Source organism: Schistosoma haematobium, chromosome ZW, assembly GCF_000699445.3.
Source record: "Schistosoma haematobium chromosome ZW, whole genome shotgun sequence".
In the NCBI taxonomy this organism is placed as follows: Eukaryota; Metazoa; Platyhelminthes; class Trematoda; order Strigeidida; family Schistosomatidae; genus Schistosoma; species Schistosoma haematobium.
The window spans coordinates 80,219,853-80,244,321 of NC_067195.1; the positions used below are offsets into that span (position 1 = coordinate 80,219,853).

Sequence of the window (24,469 nt, forward strand, 5' to 3'; positions counted from 1 at the left end):
ATTAAGTGTAGTGGCTTTCAACACTGTGACTTGGCGGCTGAAAATCGTACGCTTGATTGGTTAACAGTTAGTAGTAAACTGAAAGAAGCAGGAAGTAGATGAAGATAAAGTTAGAATGAATCTTCTAGTGTAGGTATCATTTACAGTATGTTATAGCATAACGGTATTAAGATAGTGAAACAGTTATTTCTGAATACTGAGCGCAAAAGAATACAGAAAGAAGTCTTTATAACATTTGCTTACTGACTCAATAAAATATGTAGACTTTTCTGAACAAAATGATAAAGTCTATTGATGAAGCTATTAATCTTCATTGACTGACATGATTAAGGCATGGGTAAAACATCCATAGTCTATGTCTAGGGTGACGACCAATGCTAGAAAAAAAACCGACGAATGAGCAAAATTAGTCTATGAAGTTATTTCATAGTTTACAATAAGGACTAATATTAGTTGGGTAACTATTGAAAAACAGGAAGAACTAAATATGTTTCGTCCTAGTATGGAACCCCTCGGCAGTGTGAATCCACGACCCCATCTAGGACCGAACCCAGGAGATTCAGATCACTTAGCCGGCATCCAACGCTTTAGTAGTAATCATGATGCTATTAATCATTGAGCTGAGCAATATTGGTAGGCACAGAGAACTCTTGATTAGAGTTCATGTAACAATCGTCATTTATTGGTGTGAAATTTGATGTAGTAGCATTAACAGTAAGTTAAGTGCCCATTCTCAACTGTTTAGTCTTTGGTCAAATTTTATATTTTTGTACTTCACTTCCACAACTTAGGTTTTGAATGTAAATTATACTACTCTTTTCCACTTCTTATCTTGACAATTTTCTCTCTATCCTGATGTAAGTCATGAGAATTCAAGCCGACACGTAAATTTATCCTAGGGTCCTACTTACATCAATAGCAAATGGTTAACTAACTAGTTAACAATAGTTTATTCAGAATATTAAACTGTAAGACATGACACTATAGTTCAGAGACGACTTTTAAGAGATATCCATCTTATTACCATAAATTAGACTGTAAAACAACCAACTAAAATAGGACGAAACGCACATGCTGGATTCGATCGCTAGCCACCATTCATTTCTGCTTACAACCAAATTATATTACAGAAGCATTAAGGAAAATAAAGAAATGATCGCAAAATACATACATATTTTTAACTTACTGGAAATGGTTTATCACTTTCATAAATAATATGTCCATCAATATAATGAGTTAATATACGTCGATCATCAGGACCGATAATTACAGGTGGAGGAGGAAATTCAAAAGGCGTTATCGTTGATTTCAATTTAGAACATGTTGTACTACTAGCGTTAATACTATTACTACTACCACTAGTACTAACACAAGCTGTGCTTAATAATTTTGAATAATTTGCATTAATTGAATCTTTCTGATCACTACTATTATCAATATCATTATTTACTAGTAAAGTGCTATTGACCTGTGATTTCATTTGATTATTAATGACATCTTTTGCTGCTTCTTTGTCATCATATTTTCCAACTGATACCACTTTATTTTCATTTTGTAAAATATCTGAGTTCTTGTATACCAATTTATTATTATTATCAGCATTTGAAGGTGAAAATGGTAGAGAAGTTGAAGAAACTGAACCATCTACATTGTGATTAAGATCATGAGCTTTGGTTGCATTTAAGGCTACTATTCGACGATCTGGGCTGATCGTAGAGGAAGTAGTAATCATTTGTGAAGGAGTAATTGTTATATTTGATGTCATGCTGATGGTTGACAAAGTTGGAATTAGTTGCGTTGTCACTATGGTTGTCATTACTAAGGAACTGTTGATAAAAGTAGCACATGATGATGAAGGAAGCTTAGCTATATCATCATACTCTACTGAATCCTTTTGTTGGCTAAAAAATCAATGATAATAATAATATTAGTAAATAATAGTATTATTCACGAGATGAAAACTAACCAGTTTATACCAATATTACCGTTTAATGTACAGATTATCATCTCATCTTAAAAACTGTAAGTAGGAATTTGTAATAGAATAGAAAACTGAAACAAGTACAAATTTGTGTACTTGACTATGAGAGACATTTCTAAGTCCAGGCTAGAGGTATACTTGCTACTGCTTAGTTGATCAAATCAAATTAGGGGGAGTGAGATTTAAACATCTTAGAACCAACTTGTTAAATGTTAAATGTTTCAATACAGTGTACCGACTAGGATATTACAACTACTAACAGTGTATCTGTTTCTGATTAGAACCCGTGTAAAAACCTATTTGTACACAAGAACATTCACATTTGAGTTTGGAAAATGATTAAAATATACGCACTAAACTTTCCAATAATTACTCTCTATCCAACAAAAATAGTCCGACTACATTCATTGTGTGACTTAAACATGCATTGTCGAAGTTAATAAAACAAAACAGAACTACAGTCAACTACAACTGCCCGTTCACGGTGAACCAACCAAGTGGGAAATGTTGAGAGTAAACGTAGGTTACTGGGGAATGAGTGCAAACTGGCTGATAAAGAAGTAAGTCTCCCATAAATTCAAGTAGATGTGACATGTTTAACCAAGTGCGATGTTGTATGGGATAGAAGTAGGTTGTAAACAAAACTATACGACCATTAAACTAAGATGTGATATCAGTTTATGAAATCCGTTTCTTTTGAGCTGTATTATTGGATACAGACTACCTAAAAAACTGATTGATTACCGATTAATTATCAATGTCACGTATGTCATGTACTTTTTAGTGCTTGGGTGACATGAGATTGAATACTCCAAGGAGTATCAGCTCTCTCAAAATTACAGATACTCCTTACTGACGAGTGTCAATAGCTGGAATGTAGATCTGGATTTTTCTATCGATTAACTCAAACAACCACCTTATACAAACTACCTGTATGCTGACCTTGTAATAACCATGACTAATGGTTTAAGAAGTTAGGTGATACGTCCCGAAATCGGTCAAATATATACACATTATTGTTTTCGAGGATTCTGAGTTCCAACATTATAGCATACATTGTCTAGTTCAATTAGGCATCCCTTATTTCGGGCATTATAACATAATAGTTATGGTAATTTTAATAGTTGAGATCATGAGCCAATTAAAGCTAGATCATCATGGAAAACCTGAAAGCACTGGACAGCCATCTCGTCATCTTGTAGGACTTCTCACCAGTGCGCGTCCACCATCCCGCCTCGTGAGATTCGAACCCAGGACCCATCGGTCTCACGCGCGAACGCCTAATCACTAGACCACTGAGCCGACCGGCATTCAACGGTGTTAATTTCTAACCTCAACTAATCCACGAAATTGGGCGACACATCCACCATTGTCTTCAGTGAGTTACTATTTCACAACAGATTTGGTTGAGCTCTACTGGTCACTGCTTTTCACTAAAACTCCAGGAAATACACCTTCTGATATTAATCAACATATGTTCACTAGTGACTGGCTTCAGGAGGAATTCCCTGCAGTTCTAGTGAGAAACAGTGACCAGTGGAGTTCAACCGGGTCTGTTGTGAGATAATAACTCACTGAAGACAATGGTGGATGTGTCGCTCAATTTAGTGGATTAGTTGAGGTTAGAAATTAACACCGTTGGATGCCGGCCGGCTCAGTGGTCTAGAGGTTAAGCGCTCGCGCGCGAGACCGTAGGTTATGGATTTGAATCTAGCGAGGCGGGATTGTGGATGTTCACTGCCGAGGCGTCCCACAATAGGATAAAACGACCGTCCAGTGCTTACAGATTTTTACATAACTTTAAGAATAACAAAGTATGTATTCCACTTCACTACAGTGAACAATTGTGGATAATGATTCTAAATAAGCGCTCATTTCATAATTCTTATATACATTTCAATGATAAATTGATCAAAGAAATTAAATGTGAAATCGAATCAATGAAACAAAATAATACGTTAATCAAGTATAAATGGTTATTTTTAAAAATAAAAACATATAAGGGGAAAGCTATAACAAATTATTTAAAACTAGAATAATTCTTGAAATCACAGAGAGATAGATTAGATTAAGAACTTATCATTCACGTAATAATACACTAAGAAGATTTCAGATCACCTAGTTTGTTTTTTTCAATGAGTATTAATTTCCTTTCTGTACTAATCAATCCGAGTACATTTTTCTAATTCATATTTCTGTATAACCTTTGTTGTTTTATGTTCGATTGATACCACTTTCAGTTTACTAATTTTACTGTCACGAGATTATGTTTTGTTACTATTTGTGAAGATCAGTTCCGCTTCAATTTGATTTTGTTAAATATCAAGTCTTTTCTGTAACTCATAAAATTTTTCTCAGGTTCTATAGTTCCGGGATTATTGTTTAAGCGGTATGTGTTAGTTGCCGTATTATGAAGGTTGAAATAGATCCCAATTGTATTAGAATAATCTTGATCAATCGTAATTGAAAATTACCATAGACCTAAACCAAACTGATCTCAAGACATATCGTAATGAAACTTAATGTGACTAGATAATATGTTAGATATGGGTTGGAGAATGTTTGGGAAAGGTGAAAGTTTTAAAACTAATATATAATGAATTATTGTGTCTATACTACGTATTTATTAAATAGCCGGTTCACGGTAATTTCATATTATCCTATTTATAAGATTTCATTTAACTTAATAACTAATGATGTATGTTAAGCCTTCCCTAAGCTATTATTAATCAATTATGAACTTGTTCCTCAGTTTTTTATTACCTATGATATAGTTGTATGTCCGAATTTTGATTTCTTATTTACGTCAGATTAAGCTAAAGTATATGATCCTGTTAATTATTTAGTCTTATCTTATATATTTGTCTTCCGACCGAATATTGGGGATAAAAGGAAGTATGTCGGACCAATATTCAGAAACTTAGAAGAGAAAAGAAATCAAAAGTAACTTACATTTCTTTCGATAATTTAGAAGTAAATTCAATATCAGTAGAGATCTGATTACATAATTGTTCACTTTCAACAGATTGTTGTAACGTGTCGCTCCTGAAATTGAGTATTGTGGTAGTTGATGATTTTGTAAAAGGGGTCAATTTATCGTACGACTGAATCCAATGAAATGAGTGAAGAAAAAAAACGAAAAACAATATTAAAAAAGATGGTATATTGTGTAATTTAACTCATTCACTAGGTGTACAAATGTGTATACTTAGCTTTGCAAGCCACACTTTAAGTGTGAAAACCAATGATAATGTTCGGTTGACCAGACCGAAATCGGTGGGGAAAAGGTTCGAACATCTAACTTAGACGTTTGAAGTCGAATGCTTTTAGAACTGGGTCACCACCCCATAAACCACTTGCACTAAACTAACACGGCCAGTTATTATTATTGTGAATGAAATGTGAACGGTAAATTTAATGATAATTATGAATGAGAAACAGTGAAATAATAACAAAGTCAATGAGTTAAACTTATAAAGAAACACCTTAGTAACAGTGTTTACGTTCGTGTATATTACTACCAGTCAAAGTCGTAAATTGAAAGTTAATAATAAATGGAGGTCATGTAGCAACTTCAACTGATATATACTTATATCAAGTCCTAAGTTTATTATTATTATTTGAACACATATATTGGTACAAGGAGGCACCAAATACATATGTGCCACACAAATCTCATTTGATTTCTGTGAGGGCTGTGATACTGCCCGGGTGCCCAAACTGAAGCACATGGTTTTCTTAGGGAGCCACACCCGGAGCCTTCGACATGAAGGTCTAATCCACAAGGCAATGGAGCATCGTAAGGAGATGCAGTCCCATGGTAGCCGGTGACCAACAATAGGTTCATACGCTATTTGTTTCTTTAGAATTCTGGAGACCATGTGGAGCATTGGTTTGGAATGAGGGTTTTCCAACTCCCCTAGGTGGAGTCTCCGTGTCCACCAAACCGGTTGAAGGGCCAGACATTCACTTTTCGTCGTCCTCTCAATTTCGTAAACAACAGTAATGGCAAGAGAAGGCAGTGAGTAGGACTTCCCTGGCAGAGGCTATATACGCGTGGCCATGTGAGAGCATTTCGAGAGTGGATTATAAAGAGATAGTGGCTAAGTGGTTGAAAAGGGTCTTCGACTATTCGGTGTATGTTAAAAACTCATCATGTTTATTTTGGATACATCAGTGTTAAATTAGATTTTATAAGAAAGATCTGAGATCCATCGATACTTCTTCTAAACAAACGTCATTGCCAAAATGAAAGAGATAATGTGATTTCTAGGATATGACTGATATGGTTATCAAAAAAGTTGTCATAATTGAACGTTAAAGGAGTTATCAGTCAGTCACAACCATATCATACACTGACCACCTCCCCGCTTTTTCCAACCAGTGTCGGCAAATAATACACGACGTGGGATTCTCCGGGACGACATTCGTAGAACATATCAAAGCTACCGAAGTCGATGTTTCAAGATAGTGACACTAAGTGAATTATCGTTAATATTAATATCATAAAGAATCAATCCATCCTTTTCTATATTATGTAATATCTCAAGTTGATTGAGTTTATAGATGACTTTTAGGTAAATTTGATAGTACAACAAACCTTAGTTTATCCGAGAAAGGGATGATATGATGACTGTGATCAAGACACATAAAACAAGGAAAATAATTCTATTGATAAACTTTTAGCAAGCTAAGAAAAAGAGAAAAATATTTATGCGTAAACAAAGGTAAGATAAGACAAAACAACCAATTAAATTTTAGGTAAAAGGAGATAGAGGTAGACTAAAAAACAAATAAATAAATATAGGCATATGACGGGATGTAAGCGACTGATCGAGAGAGAAAAACAGTTAGTGAAAAATACAAATACACATAGAGAATAATGTTCAGAAGGAAGAATACGATATGGGGGATGATTTAAACTTTTGTCAATACACATACGATTGAAAAACGGACAATGCGAATTCTTTATATTCTTATAGTAGTAATGAACCGATGGATGTTTTGAAATTGTTTGCAGTGGAAAATTTGGTAACATGGGATATTATTTGTATTTTTCCGTTGTTGTTATTAACCAAAAACTAGAATTAATCAGTCTCTATTGATAATAACTAATTAGACTCACTAAATTAGTGGATAATATGTTGAGTTTGGAAGTCATAGGTACTGAGTTAAAGTTTGAACTTAGATGGAGAACGTACATCTAACGAGTTGGGTCGTCATTAGGATGTATTGAGCATCTTATATTATAACAGTTGGATTCAAGAGTCAATCTAAGCTAAACCACTATCGAAAACCTGGAAGCCCTAGATTTAGATTACACTGTGAAATGCGATTCAAATCTACTGAAGAATATATGATATCAGTTTATGATAAAAATGACTTCCAAATTATAGAAATAAATAATCCACAAAATCACCTTAGTAAGCACTAACCGAGTGCTTACGCATACACTAGTGATTAGATTCAAGATACATTTTTCAAAGTTCTAATACAAAGCTGTAACCTGTCGATTCAACGAAGTTTAAATTAGGATAGTGTTTAGCCAATAATATTGGATTAAGATCGAGCTGTAGTAAGAAAGAAATAAACAACTAAAAAAAACTAATATCCAAGATATCAAAAGCAGAATGGATGCATTCAAATAAAATGTTTTGTCAGGCAATATTGATAGTGTGACCATTTCAACAACTCTGGTAATTTTTGTCTTGCTATTTACAACTCCCTGTAGTGATATGATGTAGCAACTTGAACTCAATGCACATATTTGCTGAGTTCGACGTTATATGTAACTGACTGACTGAGTGAATGACTGTTAGAAAGGCAAACTGATTGAATCGGGTTCAAATCTCACAGGGTGTATCAATGCTCTCCAGGTTTCAAACACACCTTATTGACAAGTCCCCACTAGCATGAAACCTGATGGGGTCTGAGGGATTCATGTAGACCATTACTTCCAGCCACCTAGCATCACAAGATTTCATGATATATTTCAGTTTTCGTGAGATGAGTAGATATATAATGTCGTTAACCGTTTGAATCTCATTTAACATTATTATGCAAAGTGATTACTAACATTTCTTAACGATTAAAAAGTCACAACAAAGACTTACCTGCATAGTGTCTGATTGTTTCAATTCATTGTCACATGTTGTTAGAGAATCACTATTAATATTAATAATATCATCAACATCATTATCAACACTGCTATCACTATTATTATTATCATTATCATTACTATTATTAACATTTGCACAAAGTTGTGAATCAGATACCGTTGGAATATTTGCATCATCACCAGTAGAATTCACCACAGTAGAATTATTACTCTCATCATTCATGGAATTAGTATGGTTTAGAAAAGGACTTTGAATCACATTTGTAATTGGTTTAATACCATTTTGTGCGAATAATCGACGGCGACGACGTATAGCTGGTAGGACAGTTGCCGAGGAATTAAGTGGGACTATATTAGTTTTGTTATGATTACCATTATTACTATTATTATCTAACGTAGAGGTGATACTAGTAGTGGTAGTAGTATTTATTGTAGTAAACGTACTGTTAATTGACGAATTAATTGGTACCTAGAAAAAGAAAATAAAAAACGAAAATAAAAATCAAATAAACGATTTCCTGCTAAACATGATGAAACCATTAAGATAAATTATTTTTTCTAAAAAGAAATAGTTTACAAACAAATGATAATTAAAAAATCGTACAACCTAATTAGTCAACACTAAGCAGCAGTCAAATTATTTGTAAAGTATGGATTCATCTATCTGACTTAGGACTAGTGGTACTACTAGTACTACTTGGCTGCCTAAACTGAAGTACGCGGAGAGGGGTTTGCATCTGAGACTTAGTGGTTGAAATTTGGACGCCATAACCACAAAGCCAATGCTTGAAAACAACATTAAGTAAGTAGAAGATAGTGATTAAATTACTTCTAATTCAGTCAACTAGGTTGTAGGTTCAAACCCCGCTATTGTTTACTTGATTTAATACAGACAACTCGATAGTGACTGTAGATTACAGATAAACAATGCGATGCAAAATTGAGCATATACACCTATAACTGATGTCAGTGAGTTGTATGAACATTAGGAAATGTAATGAAATTATTACATTGATATATTTAACACTGTATTATACAGTAAATTATGAGGAAAATAAACTTCTGAAGCAAGCACATAATAGTGTTTTCGATTTCAAGTTACAATTATTGTGTAAGGTATAAATATGGACACATTTAGATATGAAACAGTAAATCGATTCTACGAATCATGACTTGGAAAAATTCGAGTAACATAACTGATTATAATTCACTAAAAATGTTAACTGATCATAAGCAGTTCTACAGGAGAAACTTCAATATGAATTCGTACCTGTCAGAACTGATTCTAACAAGAGGCAGCTTAATTAAATAGTAACATGTTAATTTCTTATTAACCGATGACCTAGAAGTTTCCCATACTTTAAATTTCTGTTCATACTATTACATAGTTTAAATAATTTAATTGGATACTATTACTAATTTTTATTTCTTTTCTGTTACAATTCAAGTAGGATTTTTTGAGATTCTTTCAAGATGTTGTGAGATAAATGGTACACGAAAAGGAATAATTCATTGATTTTTCACTCAACAATACACATACACAGTGATATTGCTTTTAAAACAAGCAAACATTGTATACAATAACGACTAAAGTAATTTTACAATATTTAGATACAAATTCTTTCATGATGAGGTTTTTAAAAGACTACCACAGTAAGTGATTCCCTGCCTCAGAGATATAAAAGTTATAATAATGAAAATTCTACTTCTAAGTAAATAACAGTGACAATTAAAAGTGCAGTATTTATTTGTTCATTTATTCGTTAACTTATCCTACAAGGTACAAACACTTATGTACTTGACTTTGAGTCAAATTTAAAGTGTGAGGGGGGGGGCAACTGAAATTACCCAGTTACGCAAACCGAAGTAAATGGGGAGAGAGAAAAAGAAACCATTAATACACCAATCTATTGTGAACAATTTACGTAATAAATAATAATACATTAATGAATTTTCTAATTTAAATACATCAAGTATATATTAGTTATCAAGCAAAAAGAAAGAGAGAACTATTAAAACTATGCTACACTGTAACTCAATTAAGGTGAAAATTAATATGCAATTTACTTGAGAATCAAAAAACAAATTCTAAATATAGACAGTTATCAAGTTGATTAGTTCAATATAGCAAATTAAAAAATGGTATAGAAGTAATTAGTCTTAATATATATATGCTATTTACCACGATCCATTGATGTGATTAGTTTGTATGGAAGTTAATACTAACTAATACAATCAAAATCACAAGCTGTGACTGATAGAGTTCAGTTATCTACCGCAAGTAACTGAAGATGGTCGTGTAATATCGTGAATTAATCGGAGTTAGATATTAACAACATCAAATGCCGACTAGAGCCTAAGCATTTATGCACAAGAATGAAGTTTTCCCGTTCGATTACTTGTGGCGGGGTCGTAGAAGAATCCGATATGGCTTAGATCAGCAGATCATAATTCTGTGAATTGATGCTATTATTATTATTATTATTATTATTATTATTATCATTATTTTCACTATTTAAGAGTAACATGACGTTTTTATCTGGCCGCTACTTATTTTCTTTCGATCTATTTCTACATTGTATATGAATTTAACACGGTAGTTACAAAAAGCATTATGCAATAAAGGTAATTAAATGAAGTTCATTAAAATGTGACTATTAGAGTATTAAGTAGAATTTAACACGATATTTGCAATTTGCATTTTGAAAATATGGATTTCGCATAAAATATCACAAATACTGTTGAGTTTAAATACCCTATTAGTTATTACTTTACATAAATATATAACTCATTGATTAAAGTTTACATACAAACGTGCGACAAAGAACCGATTAACAATAAGAGGTCAACTATTTGAGTCCATACATCTAAGAATTAGTTGTACCATTGGTTATATTGAATCTATTAAGCACCTAGTACTGCAATAATATTATGAATATGCTTTTCCTAAACAACAGTTTACTTTCGTATAGCTTTTTAAAAAATAATATATTTCCTTTTCCATGGTGGTACAATAAGTAAAATGAAACACGACAGAATATCTAATGAAAAGTTTTCACGGTTTGTTTTTCATTTGATTCAACTAAGGCGAATGGGGTGGTATAGATGTAGATTAATAAGGAAAACAGATATGAAGGGATTGTTTGAAACGTTAATTATGCATAGTATTTGTGAATATTCTAGAAAGGTAAATCTAAGAGCCCATCCTAGGAATAGGAAATTTACGTCACTAAGTAATTAGAAAAACTGGATTAATTAGGAATAGGATTAGTACAAGTAGACTCATTTCGACTTCACGTTATCTGCATTTGTATCTATCACATTACATGTATACACTAAAACACATGCATCAGAACAAAAGAAATAAAGGATTCCCAATTGCAATTACGAGTCTACCTTATAAAATTTGAGACGAAAATCAAAACATAGATTTAACACTGTAATAGCTTATTACTTGGTTGATGGTCATCATCCTGTTGGTATCTATCCATAACCTATCAAAATAAAGCAATCACCAGACGACAAGCTAATCGTGCCTCCAGGAGTTAGGACAACTGAACCTACATATGTAAGAGGACCATGTTGTTAGCTTGGTGAATTCAGTTCTGAACATTCAATTGTGTAATATTTTATTCAACAAACTGTACTTCTTAAGGTCTGTTGGTTTTAGTTTATTTATAACTTTAACAATGATCATTAATTCATAGAGAGAGCATCAATGATAGTGCAAGTAAACTGAAATGAAAAGTCACTGATTAAAATAACCAGTAAAATTATTTATAACACACTTAAAATTCTAATTTCATTAAACAAGATGACATACATGAGTTAATGGATTTATGGTAATAGTGGTAGTAGTAGTAGTAGCAGTCCCACCATTAATATTTTCAGGATTATTTAAAATACCACTATTGTCTGTATTGACATCGTTCATTTTACTTCGATCATTTAAACTATTATTACTAACAGATTGTAAATAATCTGTTTGATGAGTTGAATTGGTGGCTTGAACAATAGATGTTGGATTTATTAGATCATTTGAACTAACATACGGCCAATAAGTTGATAAACAAGTACCACTATTACCGCCAAGACTATTTCCAATAATATTTAAAGATGATTTTGTGTCACAAGTAGAAGTTAAATCAGTTGGTAAACTAGATGAGATAAATGTATTAGTTAAACAATTATCATTGGTTTGAAATAGATTTGGAAATGTAGGGAACTAAAAAAAGAAAGAAAAAAAAGAAATGAAATGGATTATAAAACACGATAAATATTTTTGATAGAAAATATACGACTGACTAAATATAGAGTAACTAGTGTTGAAGTAATGTAATACATGGATTACGATAGTGTAGTAAACGGGAAATCAAGTACGGTAAACCAATTTACTATTTTTATGCAAAATCACACATTGTCTTTATAAAATATGAAAATCATACATTAAATTACATTATTTGCATATCTTCCTTTAGTTGTCCTTTACATACTTCATCTTTCTTCAGATTGCTCTTCGTCTTCTCTTTATTTCACTTGTTTGCTGATAAGGATTGTACTCCCAATTCCTGATACATACTACTTATATATGTCCGCATATGTAGCGCACATCACAATAGAATATCTGTTATTAAAGACGTTGAGTAACAAGGCTTAGAGTTGAACATAATGATGTAGATGCATTTATTTTTTTATCTTTTCTTAGATTTCGAGCTAAGTATTTCTTTATACCTTTATTTATTCCGAATGTTTAGTGTTTCTCATTATCTATGTTACAACATTATTTCAACCGAGTTAATATGTACATCTTGCCGTGCTAGTGTGGTATGGGGAACTTGAACCAACGCATATTTGTCCCAGGCTCTATTTTCTTTATAACTAACTGACTGAATGAGTTCACAACTCAAACATTACAACTTGCACAGCAGAAATCAGTTTTAAGAAAAGCATAACCAGGGAAAAATACACTGGATGCGATTATGGTGTTTGGTTAAAAGTTATCCAGACGTAGAAATATAAGGATATTTAAAGTCTGTTTAAAAATAACAAAAAATAAAAACTTCAATGCCCAGGTATTTTTTTTCGAGGCTAAGATATTGCGTTGAATTTATCTTACCAAGATTTTACGTTTAATTAAAACAGTCACGGTGTTTGTAAGTGTTTCGAGAGTGGATGTCAATTTTTAGTATTCGTTTAAGCTATCTAAAGATATCTAAGGAATCTAATAGTGATTATTTTATTTAACTATATAGACAAAGTGAACGGTTCCTGTTTAAACATTTCCTTTGATAAATCAAGTTGGGTTCAAATCATTCTGAAGTTAAAAAGCAACATGCCTCAGGTACGGGATCAAGGATCATTATTTTGTTAGAATGTAACAGGAAGATGTAAACATTTAATAAAATTAAAGCTTGATGAATCCAATAGACAAGATAAACCGTAAAAAACGAATCAACGGCATTTTCTAACTAACAGTGTGAACAGACTATATTAGGTCACCTCATACGTGGTATGGTGTTGAGTACTATAGTTAGGTTTGTATAACAATTGAAATTCTATTATTTGATAAACCTCGAAGTATTCAGAAAAAGAATTTATGTGCATCAATAGGTTATTAAGTGTATAGTTTGAATACTTAAATGATTAGTTATTAGCTTTGAAATCAATTAAATATACTCAAAATGCTTTCACTACTTTATATAATCGGCTTAAAGATTGATAACTAACCAGTACTGAATCGGTCAGTCATAATCAATCTATAGTCTAGCATAAACAAGCGTTAGCTCAAATTTTCATGTTTTACACTGAGACAAAGAGATGAAATTAATAAGATGAATAACAAAGGGATCAAAACAATCGTATTATCAATGATAATAAATAAGAATAAACATGGGAAATATGATTCAGAACAACAAGATGAAAAGGTATATATAAAGAAATATTTACAGTTCGAGATCAAGAGTGATTGTTTTTGCACTACTGTGACTGATTCTGAACCAAGTTACCAAAAGTTTCTAACCACTGTTATCACGTAAACTTCAACTAACAAGTCTGCATCTAACAGGAAAGCTCACACGAATGGTCAATAAATTCATGAACTAACACCAGTATTAAATGGGTGCTTTGTATTTATATTAATCGTCAATAATTTAGACAAACATGACATCTCTTTAATGACACAATGGAAGATTTTAGTATTTTACGATGACAAAAGGAAGTAATCATTACTAAATCGACGATGTATATACTTTGATTGTCATGAATTCCAGACTTCAACAAATAGTACTATACTTTTGCCGTAGTATTACATACATCGTTGACTGATTCAGCACCACATTTGTTTTATAACTTTACTTACTTACTTACGCCTGTTACTCCTCGTGAAGGAACATAGGCCGCTCACCAGCATTCTCCATCCAACCCTGTCCTGGGCAATCCTTTCCAGCTCCTTCCAGTTGTTATTCATACTTTCCATATCTGGGTCTATTATCCGATGCAATGTGTTCTTTGGCCTTCCTCTTTTCCGCCTTCCTTCAGGATTCCAAGTTAGGGCTTGCCTCGTGATGCAGTTCGACGATTTTCGTAATGTATGTCCTATCCATTTCCATCGTCTTTTCCTAATTTCTTCTTCAGCTGGAAGTTGGATTGTTCTCTCCCACAGAAGGCTATTGCTGATGGTATCCGGCCAATGGATGTTGAGTATCCTGCCTAGACAGCTATTTATAAATACTTGCACCTTCTTGATGATGGTTGTTGTAGTTCTCCAAGTTTCAGTTCCGTACAGTAGAACTGACTGCGTTGACGTTCGTATTGAAGATTCTTACTTTGACATTGGTTGAAAGTTGTTTTGAGTTCCATATGTTCTTCAATTGTAGGAATGCGACCCTTGCTTTGCCAATCCTCGCCTTTACGTCTGCATCGGATCCTCCTTGTTCATCGATGATGCTTCCCAGGTATGTGAAGGACTAACGATATTGTCTAGCCACTCCAACTAAATTGGTTTGTGTATAGGTTATTTAATGGTGTAGTAGTGAAACTATTGGGCTAAAGCTCCACGATTTTAAGTAGAAACCAAATATTCTAGCATAAAATTCCGAAATTCACCTAATGGACGATCTACTGTTTTTGCTTACTAATTATGATGGGGATTACCTTTATTATTTTCTAGAGCTTTAATACTTTAGGTATGTAATGTTGACAAGCTACATTCAATTGGGTGGTTAATTACACATTCGACTTACTTGACAAGGCGGAAACAATTGTCCCGGATTCGGAGCGAAATTACTTGAAATGAAAGAAGCACCATGTGGCGGTCCAGATTGAAACATGAAATTTGTTTCGTTTGAGTTATGGATATTTGGAAAGTTTGTAACTGCAGCGGGAACTAAGGAAGTAGCCATTTGTGGTGCAGTTGCATTCACCAAATTTGTACCAGCCGCTAAGGCAGTTGAATATGGATAGGACACTGGACCAGAATGTGTAGATGATGTTGGGAAAAAATTTTGGTTGGGTGGATGTAAAAGAGTTGGATAAATTGATGTGAAGGATGATGAACTAGGGTTATTTATAGCACTTATGAGAGCGATCGATGTAGGTGGGGTTAAAACAGAATGTCCTAAACCCATAGGATTTTGTGGGTCAATGAGTAGATCAGGTATAGTGGGAGGCTGAGGGAAAATGGTTGACGGATAATTTTGTGGTTGTAAAAAATTGAATGTTGCCCCACCGACTCCCGCAGTTCCTGATAATCCAGGTAGCAAGTGTGTTGATCCTTGAGGAAACTGGAAGCTGTTTGCACCCGCAACTGGCCCAGTAGGATGTAGCACATAACTAGGAGTACCTAGTAAACAAAGGGAAATACTTATGGTAAGCATACTGTTAATTAGTAATCGACTATAAGGTGGATACAGTGTAGTCTCTATAAACAACCAAATTCCCTTCCAGTTGTTATTTGTACCCACACGTTGCAAATATATACAATTTCGGTTGACGCAATATAACCGGTATTTTATGTCAAATGGATACCTAGACTACAAAACGTTTAGATGTTGGTTGAAAGAAATTATTATTATTAATAATAATAATAAGTTGTGGTAGACCCATGCATAACTAAACACAGTAAAATCGTGGGTTATTTAAACTAAAACAGTTTATAAGTCTACCCGATATATCCTTCCTTTAACTAAGATCTTTAGGTTTTTATATTTCTTGAGTAGGAGCTAGTTTAGTTCTGTTTTCTGAAATTAGCTAGCGACCCACCAGTTAAATAAATGGGGTTACTAACTTGTGGCACAATACGGTTCACTTGTCGGAAAGAGTAAAAACACAATTTGAACTTACTGAGTTGTGTGTTCGATCTAACTTCAGAATTAACGTCATCTTATGTTGACACAATCCTTACGTTCTAAAAAGTTCCTTCAGTCAAATATAAACTATCCCAACTTCAACAGAGGAAAAGCTTTGTGTTCTCTCAGATTCTAATCTTCTGAATTCTCCATGTCCCTTTTTTCCTCTTTCCAAATTTATTTCACTGGATTATACTCTTTAAATAACATCTCCAAACCCTAATCTTCCCTATTACTGCTTATACTCTTGCTACCTCTACCACTACGGGATTTGAATCGACAACTGCATCTCTGTACTAAGGTGGTGTGGCAACTCGAACTGATGTACGTAAGTACGAAGTTCTACGTTGTTACTGACTGACTGACTGACTGACAGAAGAAAAGATATTCTAATCCAAGATATAACGATTAAAAGCCAAGTAACAAAACTAAAGGGCAAGAAATTTTTCTCATGACTGAAATAATGGCTAATGCAGGTCAGTAATCAGGTAAGAATTTATAGGTCGTGCTTCAAACTACACACATTGTCACATGACTGTTTATCATCTCAAAAGAGAAGAATTACAATTCGAATTCGTAACACACTATTTTGAATCAAATTTGGCTAACAAGTTCTTATATCAAAATGACATGACTAATTACGCAGATAGAATACAAAGAATAGTATAAAGAGACAACAGTAACGAAAAAGATATACATATATGAAGCTATGAAAGAAACTGGGATCGATAATTCACCAACATGTAGATTAATTCTAATCAACAGCAACATGATATATCACAACGAAAGTTCAGGAGATTAGCTCGTTTACTGGCTTGATGCATGTAGATATACATATATCCTTAGAAAATAAAGATACACTAAAAATATAAAGTTTTTTATCATAACCTACCCATAAATTGTGGCATGGGTGTCATGTTGAAAATTTGAAGCGGAGGGCATGGTGCAGTTGGTGTACCAGCAATTGGTATAGCCTGGTTGTGATTTATAACATTTCTTAAACCGGTAGATGTTGCAGAAACTGGCATTGTGACAGGCATATTACCGACAAAAGGCATAAAGTGTACGGTAGATTGAGATTGTAATGATGAAAGAGAAGTTTGTGTGGTGAGAGATGGAGCTGGTTGTGGACCAACAGACAACACTGGAAGTACTGACTGAGCGACCGTTGGACGTGTTCTAACATTGAATATACTTGGCATGCTGTGCGTAGTAATCACAGAAGAGTTAATAGTAGGAGCAATAGAAATTGTGACTGAAGTTGTGCCAATAGACGCAGGTTTGGTGATACTAACAGAAGGAAAGCTAAGTCTTTCATTTGTGCCGCTTTGACTAGATTTCGGATTGTAAGATACAGATGATGTTGTAAAAACAATTTCATGCTTGCTAGGAAATATTGATGTAACAGCCTGAGGAGTGGCCTGATTGCTTATAACCGTATTTGTCTGGGTATCTTGTGGAGCAGGTTTAATAGGTCTTAAAATTTCATTTCTGAATGTTATTGAAAAAATAGAGACTTAACTGACAATGATAAAAAGGTAAACACAGATAAACAACTGAATATTAACTATTTAAACAAGTTCTGATGTAAATAGACCATAATATATAACTTTATATATTACTAAAGCTACAATGGTACTCTACGTCTACAAGCAAGCAATATCTTACTAATAGCAAATGAGGAAACTGGAACTAAAACTGCTTTGTAGAAAGTCATGAAGTTAGTTGTGTAATGTTAATATAACTAATTTATCAAGTACAGATTTTTCGTACATGGCCTTGGACCATACTGGTGTGAAGGGAAGTGACACTAACCACTCCCTAAACAAAAGTAATTGAGGTAGTATTCGAATCTATAACCTAATGATTAAAAGTTGAGTGCCCTAAACGCTAAGCCGCTGCAGCAGTTTTGCAAAGTGTATATATCTGTAACATTTATTTTGTTTTTGTGTCTAGTTTATATGATGAATCGATTGGTCCCAAAAACGTGTCGTTTACAAACGCTAGGAGTATACATATAAAAACAATGAAATCGTATGGTGAGAAACATAGGAAACGATCCTGGATTATAAACAAAGATCACCGAGTTTGCCATTTTATACTGTGAAGTAGATCGTAATTCCGTAGGAGCGATTCACGAAGAACAAATCACATATTCTACATTTGAATATCTATTAGTATCAAAAAAGTTAGAACATAACATGTCTAAGATTAAGTTTTAGAATATATTTGCAGCATTGGTTAGATAGAGACTATACATAGTCAGTGGACATATGAATATTTGTGATGAGCACAACTCTAAAACCAGAGACTTGTAAACAAACATCTAATTTATATTATCACACTAAGTAGTATCTAACTACAGACCGCCCACAGTTGACACCAAACCATTTCGCCACAATTTAGTACAAATACAATCGTGTCGTTTAATAGCGCTATTGATCTCAGTGACTATTGACTATGTATGTACAAATGATCGATGAAACAAACTCAATATTTCCAATTATTTAATTAACTCAACTAAATGCTAAGAACTTACGAAAGGCTATAATCAGGCCCCACAGATGACATTCTTATAGGAGCCACAGTTGCTAAAGCAACAGGAGCACTAGTATGATGTACCTCTGAAGAGCAATTTTTGTTGGGAACACTAGTAGATTGGAAGTTTTGAACTGAAAGTGTAGATTGGCAAGACGAAGCTGGTGAAGACAAACATACAACGGCGGATGGCGTGTTGTGGATTACGACAAATGACGTTTTACTTGCAGTTGTAACACTGGAGGTAGGATCCTCTTTCTCTTCAGTCACTGAATCTAAAATACACATTAAATAAACATGTCTCGACCTAAATATAACTAAAGGATTCATTTACAATACATTCAATGTACATATTATGGTAAAATACGGAAAACATTACAAGTAGAAGAATGTTAAGCGCATACGATATTGTGACAGGTATAGAAAAAACTTGAGCTGCTTTGATTTTGACGGAGTAACATCGAGCTAAAACATCTTTTATCATAATATCTAACCGGGTGATAAACCTAATACTTTGAATAGAAAGCTAAACGGATAATATGTACCTGCCACAACTATCAACACAACGAGAAAATATAGCTCGAGGATAGTAAATGGTACAATGGCTTCAAAAATGTAATTTTAAATAAGGCTGTCAATCGACTTTAGAATGTGACCACAGAATAATATTTCTTAAAAATATAAAACGACACTTGGACGTTATGTATCTTTATTTGGGGACTGAAACCTTTACCTAATGAGTTAGAAGTGAACTGTAGAAGTAGGTAAAAATGCACAAGTACCTAATTTTTGGCTTTGAAAAGTAACTTATTAGATATGTATGGTCTTGACTGATATTTTTTTTGTTAAAGTTGGTAATATTACCAACTGAAGAAACCGAATTAGGTGGTGGGAGTTCAGGCCTTTTACTTATAGATCTAGAGTGTCTTGACTAATAAGCCATTGCTTCGATAAGCAAGTTATGAACTTGCGAAAAGTTTGTTGGAAATCAAGCATCTAAGCATGTGATCTATAGCACGCTATATTTCCTACTGGGAATAAACGTTTTATGATGATGCAGAATACTCCAATACATAACAAAGTCTGATTCTCAATACTTAACAGTTTTGACTTACACTTCGATCATACGGCTTTCCAGAATTACTGAAATTCGGGAGTAATAAAAAGTAGGAAAATATAAATGCAGCAACAATAAACTACTTCTAACGCTAAAACGTTTTCCGTCAAGGAACATTAGGAATGAATAATGGTGAGTAGTGTGGGTCTCTAAGACGTATCAAATCTTTGGATATCTTCAGTAGCATTTAGCATTATACTCACTATGTAAGTGTGGCGATGGCTTAGTGGTTACAGAGTTCAACTTTGAACAACTAGACAATGGGTTCGAACCGCTACGGTCTTGAGAAGCGAGTAGTAACATCAGTACTCACACAATATGGTTCAAACCCGATTACATAAGCCTGTACTAGACAAAAAATCTTCTGATGCATGAATGCTTTCACTATGTGGATTATACAGAACATATCACCCAGATGTGTCTACAACAAGACTGTTCTTCACAAGTGAGATTATGTGATTAACATGACTTTGGGGCGTTATCAAATACTAATATACACACGACAGTATTCGTCGCACTGTTCACTTACGAGATATAGTGGATACGGGGTTGTTAGTACTGAGAATTGTCTTTTTTGAAGACTCATTGAGTAATACTTCATCAGATTCTTGAGTATCGACGGTTAATGGTCGATCTTCGAGGTCCACGTCATCTTCATCTTCCGCCTCGAGATCACATGTAGACATTTTCGCTTTAGATTGTAAATAATATTCCCCAGTTAGAGATTCATTACCATCCCTACTAGCGTGGTGGTTAGAAGTAAGTGAGCTCGATTCTTTTCTAGTTGATATGTGAGTGTTTTCAAGATCAATTGACCTAGGTAGATGATTTTCCGATGAAAGAGTATTTGATAAACTATCACTTTTGTCATCTGAAGATGTCACGGCCTAAAATATACGAATATTAAGTTTGTAAAACTAATAGTAAAAGAGTGAGCAAATAAAAAGTGAAATTCGAATGCATTTAAAATACCATACTTGGAGGAATAGGAAGTTTTGCTTATTTCACCAATTAAATTAACTCATTTACGAAACTGAACGGAAAGACGGATATATATATATGAAACAAGCATGTGGCTAGAAACTCTAGATAGGCTTCTGAAAAATGCGACTCCCTACAAACGAGTGATGAGAAACCATACATAAGTTTTGATATGAACATGCGTTTCTGAAAAGACTTAGATAATGTATTACGGATCTTAGGTTAATCACATAGCCAAGCGCTCACACTATAACTTAGTTAACTTTACATTTACCAACTCATTGTATTATCGTCTAGAACGATTAGAAAAATAAGTGTCGAAACCAAACTGTGACTAACTTTTATGACCATCACACTGTTTTCTGTATACGCAAAAATCAAGTGTCCTCATGTAGTTGTCATTAGGTTCATTTATTAGTCTGTTCACTCCCATGAAGCAAAGTTCATTGGCTATGACCAAAACTCACTGACATTTAAAAAGAAACACACTTAAAGGTTTTACGGGAATGAAATGAACACAGTTACAAATATTAACTTGAGATAACTGATAAATGTTGACTAATCAACTAATCTGTTTACTTAATTCAGAGTTGTTTGCAGGATTAACTCATACTTTGAAAACTATTTGTCGTCAACTCCATATGAACAGAAAACGACTATCAAAGTAGCATTAGAACCAGAGACAGTAAAAAGACAAGACGTTAACAGTACGATTCGAAAGGAGAGAATTCGCACAATCAGTGGCACGATTGGGTGTCATACACATCCCAAACACTTCGCTTGATAAAGGTTCAGTCTCATCGGCCGATTCCGGACCCTCAACAGGTACTCGACCCTGCTCCAATATAAATGAATAACACTTTAAAAGCACCCATGAACAGCCACTATTATCCTACAAATATACTTTCGTTTCAAAGGCCACTGCACTAAGAGGTATTATCTCAGATAAAAGACAAAGTAGAAAATTCATAGAATCTATACCGGTCGTCTATCCTTCAAGTACAACTATGGAGGCAATAAGGTTATGCACCTGCGACAACGAAAGTGGAAGGCTCGTCGATTTTAAGGGGCGAAATATTAGGACCAATGTGCTAGAATGTTTTATCATATGGAGGGACTTGGGGAAAGGAAAGATGGAATTAATAACGCCGGTGTATAATGTACTTGTCCACATATATAGTACAATATGAAAACTCAATGTTCAGGAATTCACTACTCGTTTGTATTTTTATTTTATTTTAATAGACACAAAAACGTACTGGTAAAGGAGATTCAGACTTTAAGTCGTGAAACGAAATTGATGAGGAGCCAGATTTAATTGGGCAAATTTCCTCGACTTTACAGCTACTACCCGAGTTTTCTTGCAAGGTTATATTTGATTTACCACTAGAGAGTTCGGTAGATTCATGAGTTTCAGTAACCTTTATTGTCAGAAAGGAAGTATCGATTGCTTACTTTGGTTTTGGAATTTATAAGTTCTACCAAACACACAGGGGGTGAGTCGTCTTCGCTGCGATCCACTGATCTTGTGAATACACAACTGTTCATCTCATCCTGCATTTAAAAGTTAATAAAATAATAAGACAAGATTACCATAATCTAGAATGCAGGATATTCGACACCATATGAAGGGCCCAAGGTCACTTATACAACCACTAGGTCAAAAGAAAACAATTAAGGAATCCAAACAAAAGCAATGCTCAAATTCTATTGGACAGAAAGGTCAGTGGACTCAGATCTGCATTTGAGTTATAAGAGACAGTTAACAATGTATAAAGAAATTTGATGCCAAGTGTATTAGATAGTTTTTGTAACTGCAATAAAATACAATTTCTTTCCATTTTGTGTGACTTTACATAAGTAATCAAATTCATACTGAATATTTGTTGTTTGTTTGTACCGCGGGTGGATATGCTTCACTCGCCAAACATTTATTACTTCTACTATCTTTCTTGTGACAATTAATGCATAAATCTAGTGTTGATGTAGGCAGTAATTATTTGAACGCCTATAAGGCTTCTCGTTCGGAATACGTCAGGCTCACCAGATTTGTAGTGACCTGAATAAGAGCTTAGTTGGAATAAGAAAACATTTTGCAGATCAATAAAGTAGATGATCTATGTCGAGTGACTGGGACATACCCGAGTTAGACATAAATGGTGTGACCAACAACAAACTCCAAAGCCACACCACGCGGTCAGCACCTAACGTGGATTACCCCTTCGTCGTATCAAGATACTATGTCTGCCTTGAAGATCATACAACACAAAGGACAATATTATAGAAATGTATTTGTAAAAGCGGGCACAAGAGGGATATTGCGACTACCACCACATGGGCCAGTACATGACATGTGATGGATTGATGCTCATTGGTTGTCCTTGAACTTGACAAGGAACGTTGAACTATTCGACATCCAGTGGCCCGAATGCAAAATGATTTAACTGGGACCCATTGACCCTAAAGTGTAAAACGAATAGAAGTAAGCAAACACTGAATGGCAATATGAAATAAGTTTTCTTGAATGGAAAATGGAGCATCTTTGAAGTTACTTCCGAGTCTGACTTTAGTGTTTCAGCTGGTATATTGTCAGATTCCTCTGCTTTACCTGCTCTTGGTTTGTCTGATGACCATCCTGATATCTTCAATCGTTGGTGGAGTAACATCCATAGGAAGATCTATAGGTGCTGCCTCGATGTCTGGTGGATTTAATGGAGTCGGTCTATTCAAAGATTTCTTAAAGTATTCTACCCACCCGTTTCTCTGTTTCCCTATCTCAGTCATTGGCTTGCCTTCCTTGTTTTTGACCAGTCTCTGATTTACTCCGTTTCTTTGACAGCTTCTTTGTTATGTCATATCGTTGTCTCATATTTTGTCTTGAAGCTTCCTCCGCTGTCATTGCTAGTCCTTCCACGTAATTCTGCTTGTTGGTCCTAATACTCCTTTTCACTTGCCTGTTTGCTTCTGTGTATTCAGCTTGTTTCTTTACTTTCTCTTCTCTTGTTCGCCTGTTGTTAGTTGCTCTTTTCTTGTTCTTCCTTTCTTGATTCTTTGTCCGGGGTTTTGATAGTGATCCGTACCTTATGATGATGGTTGTTGCGGCCCAGAACCTCCTGACATGTTAAGGCTAGTGGTTTTTCGGTCCTTTTTAAGTTCTCCTCCATAGTAGTTTCTTCTTTTTTGATTAGATTTTGTAGGGCTTGAAACCTGTTGTTGAGAGTTATCTTGGATTGATTGAGTTTTTCAGTATGTTGAAGGAAGGATATACCGAACCTTGGTAATGCTGTCTCCTCAGCTGTCCAGTGTTTCTTCAGTTTCAGCTTCATCTTGGCAACCACCAGTTGGTAGTGATTTGAAGCTACATCAGCTTTTCTCCCCATTCTCACGTC

General features: G+C 34.2%; 1 protein-coding gene across 1 annotated transcript in view; it reads right to left on the minus strand.

Moving 5' to 3' along the window:
- Window positions 1–22,920, minus strand: part of PHC3_3 (polyhomeotic) — a 28,474-nt gene extending 5,554 nt beyond the window's left edge. The window contains exons 1-11 of the mRNA XM_051212424.1: window positions 22,674–22,920; window positions 22,536–22,634; window positions 22,340–22,501; window positions 20,629–20,986; window positions 18,984–19,257; window positions 17,337–17,935; window positions 15,341–15,939; window positions 11,923–12,324; window positions 8,095–8,568; window positions 4,934–5,085; window positions 1,187–1,901 (exon numbers count right to left, since the gene is read on the minus strand). Of these exons, the coding sequence (XP_051072609.1) occupies window positions 1,187–1,901; window positions 4,934–5,085; window positions 8,095–8,568; window positions 11,923–12,324; window positions 15,341–15,939; window positions 17,337–17,935; window positions 18,984–19,257; window positions 20,629–20,986; window positions 22,340–22,501; window positions 22,536–22,634; window positions 22,674–22,676 (3,837 nt within the window). The 5' untranslated portion in view covers window positions 22,677–22,920. The remainder of the gene's footprint in view (window positions 1–1,186; window positions 1,902–4,933; window positions 5,086–8,094; window positions 8,569–11,922; window positions 12,325–15,340; window positions 15,940–17,336; window positions 17,936–18,983; window positions 19,258–20,628; window positions 20,987–22,339; window positions 22,502–22,535; window positions 22,635–22,673) is intronic.
- Window positions 22,921–24,469: the final 1,549 nt, after the last annotated feature.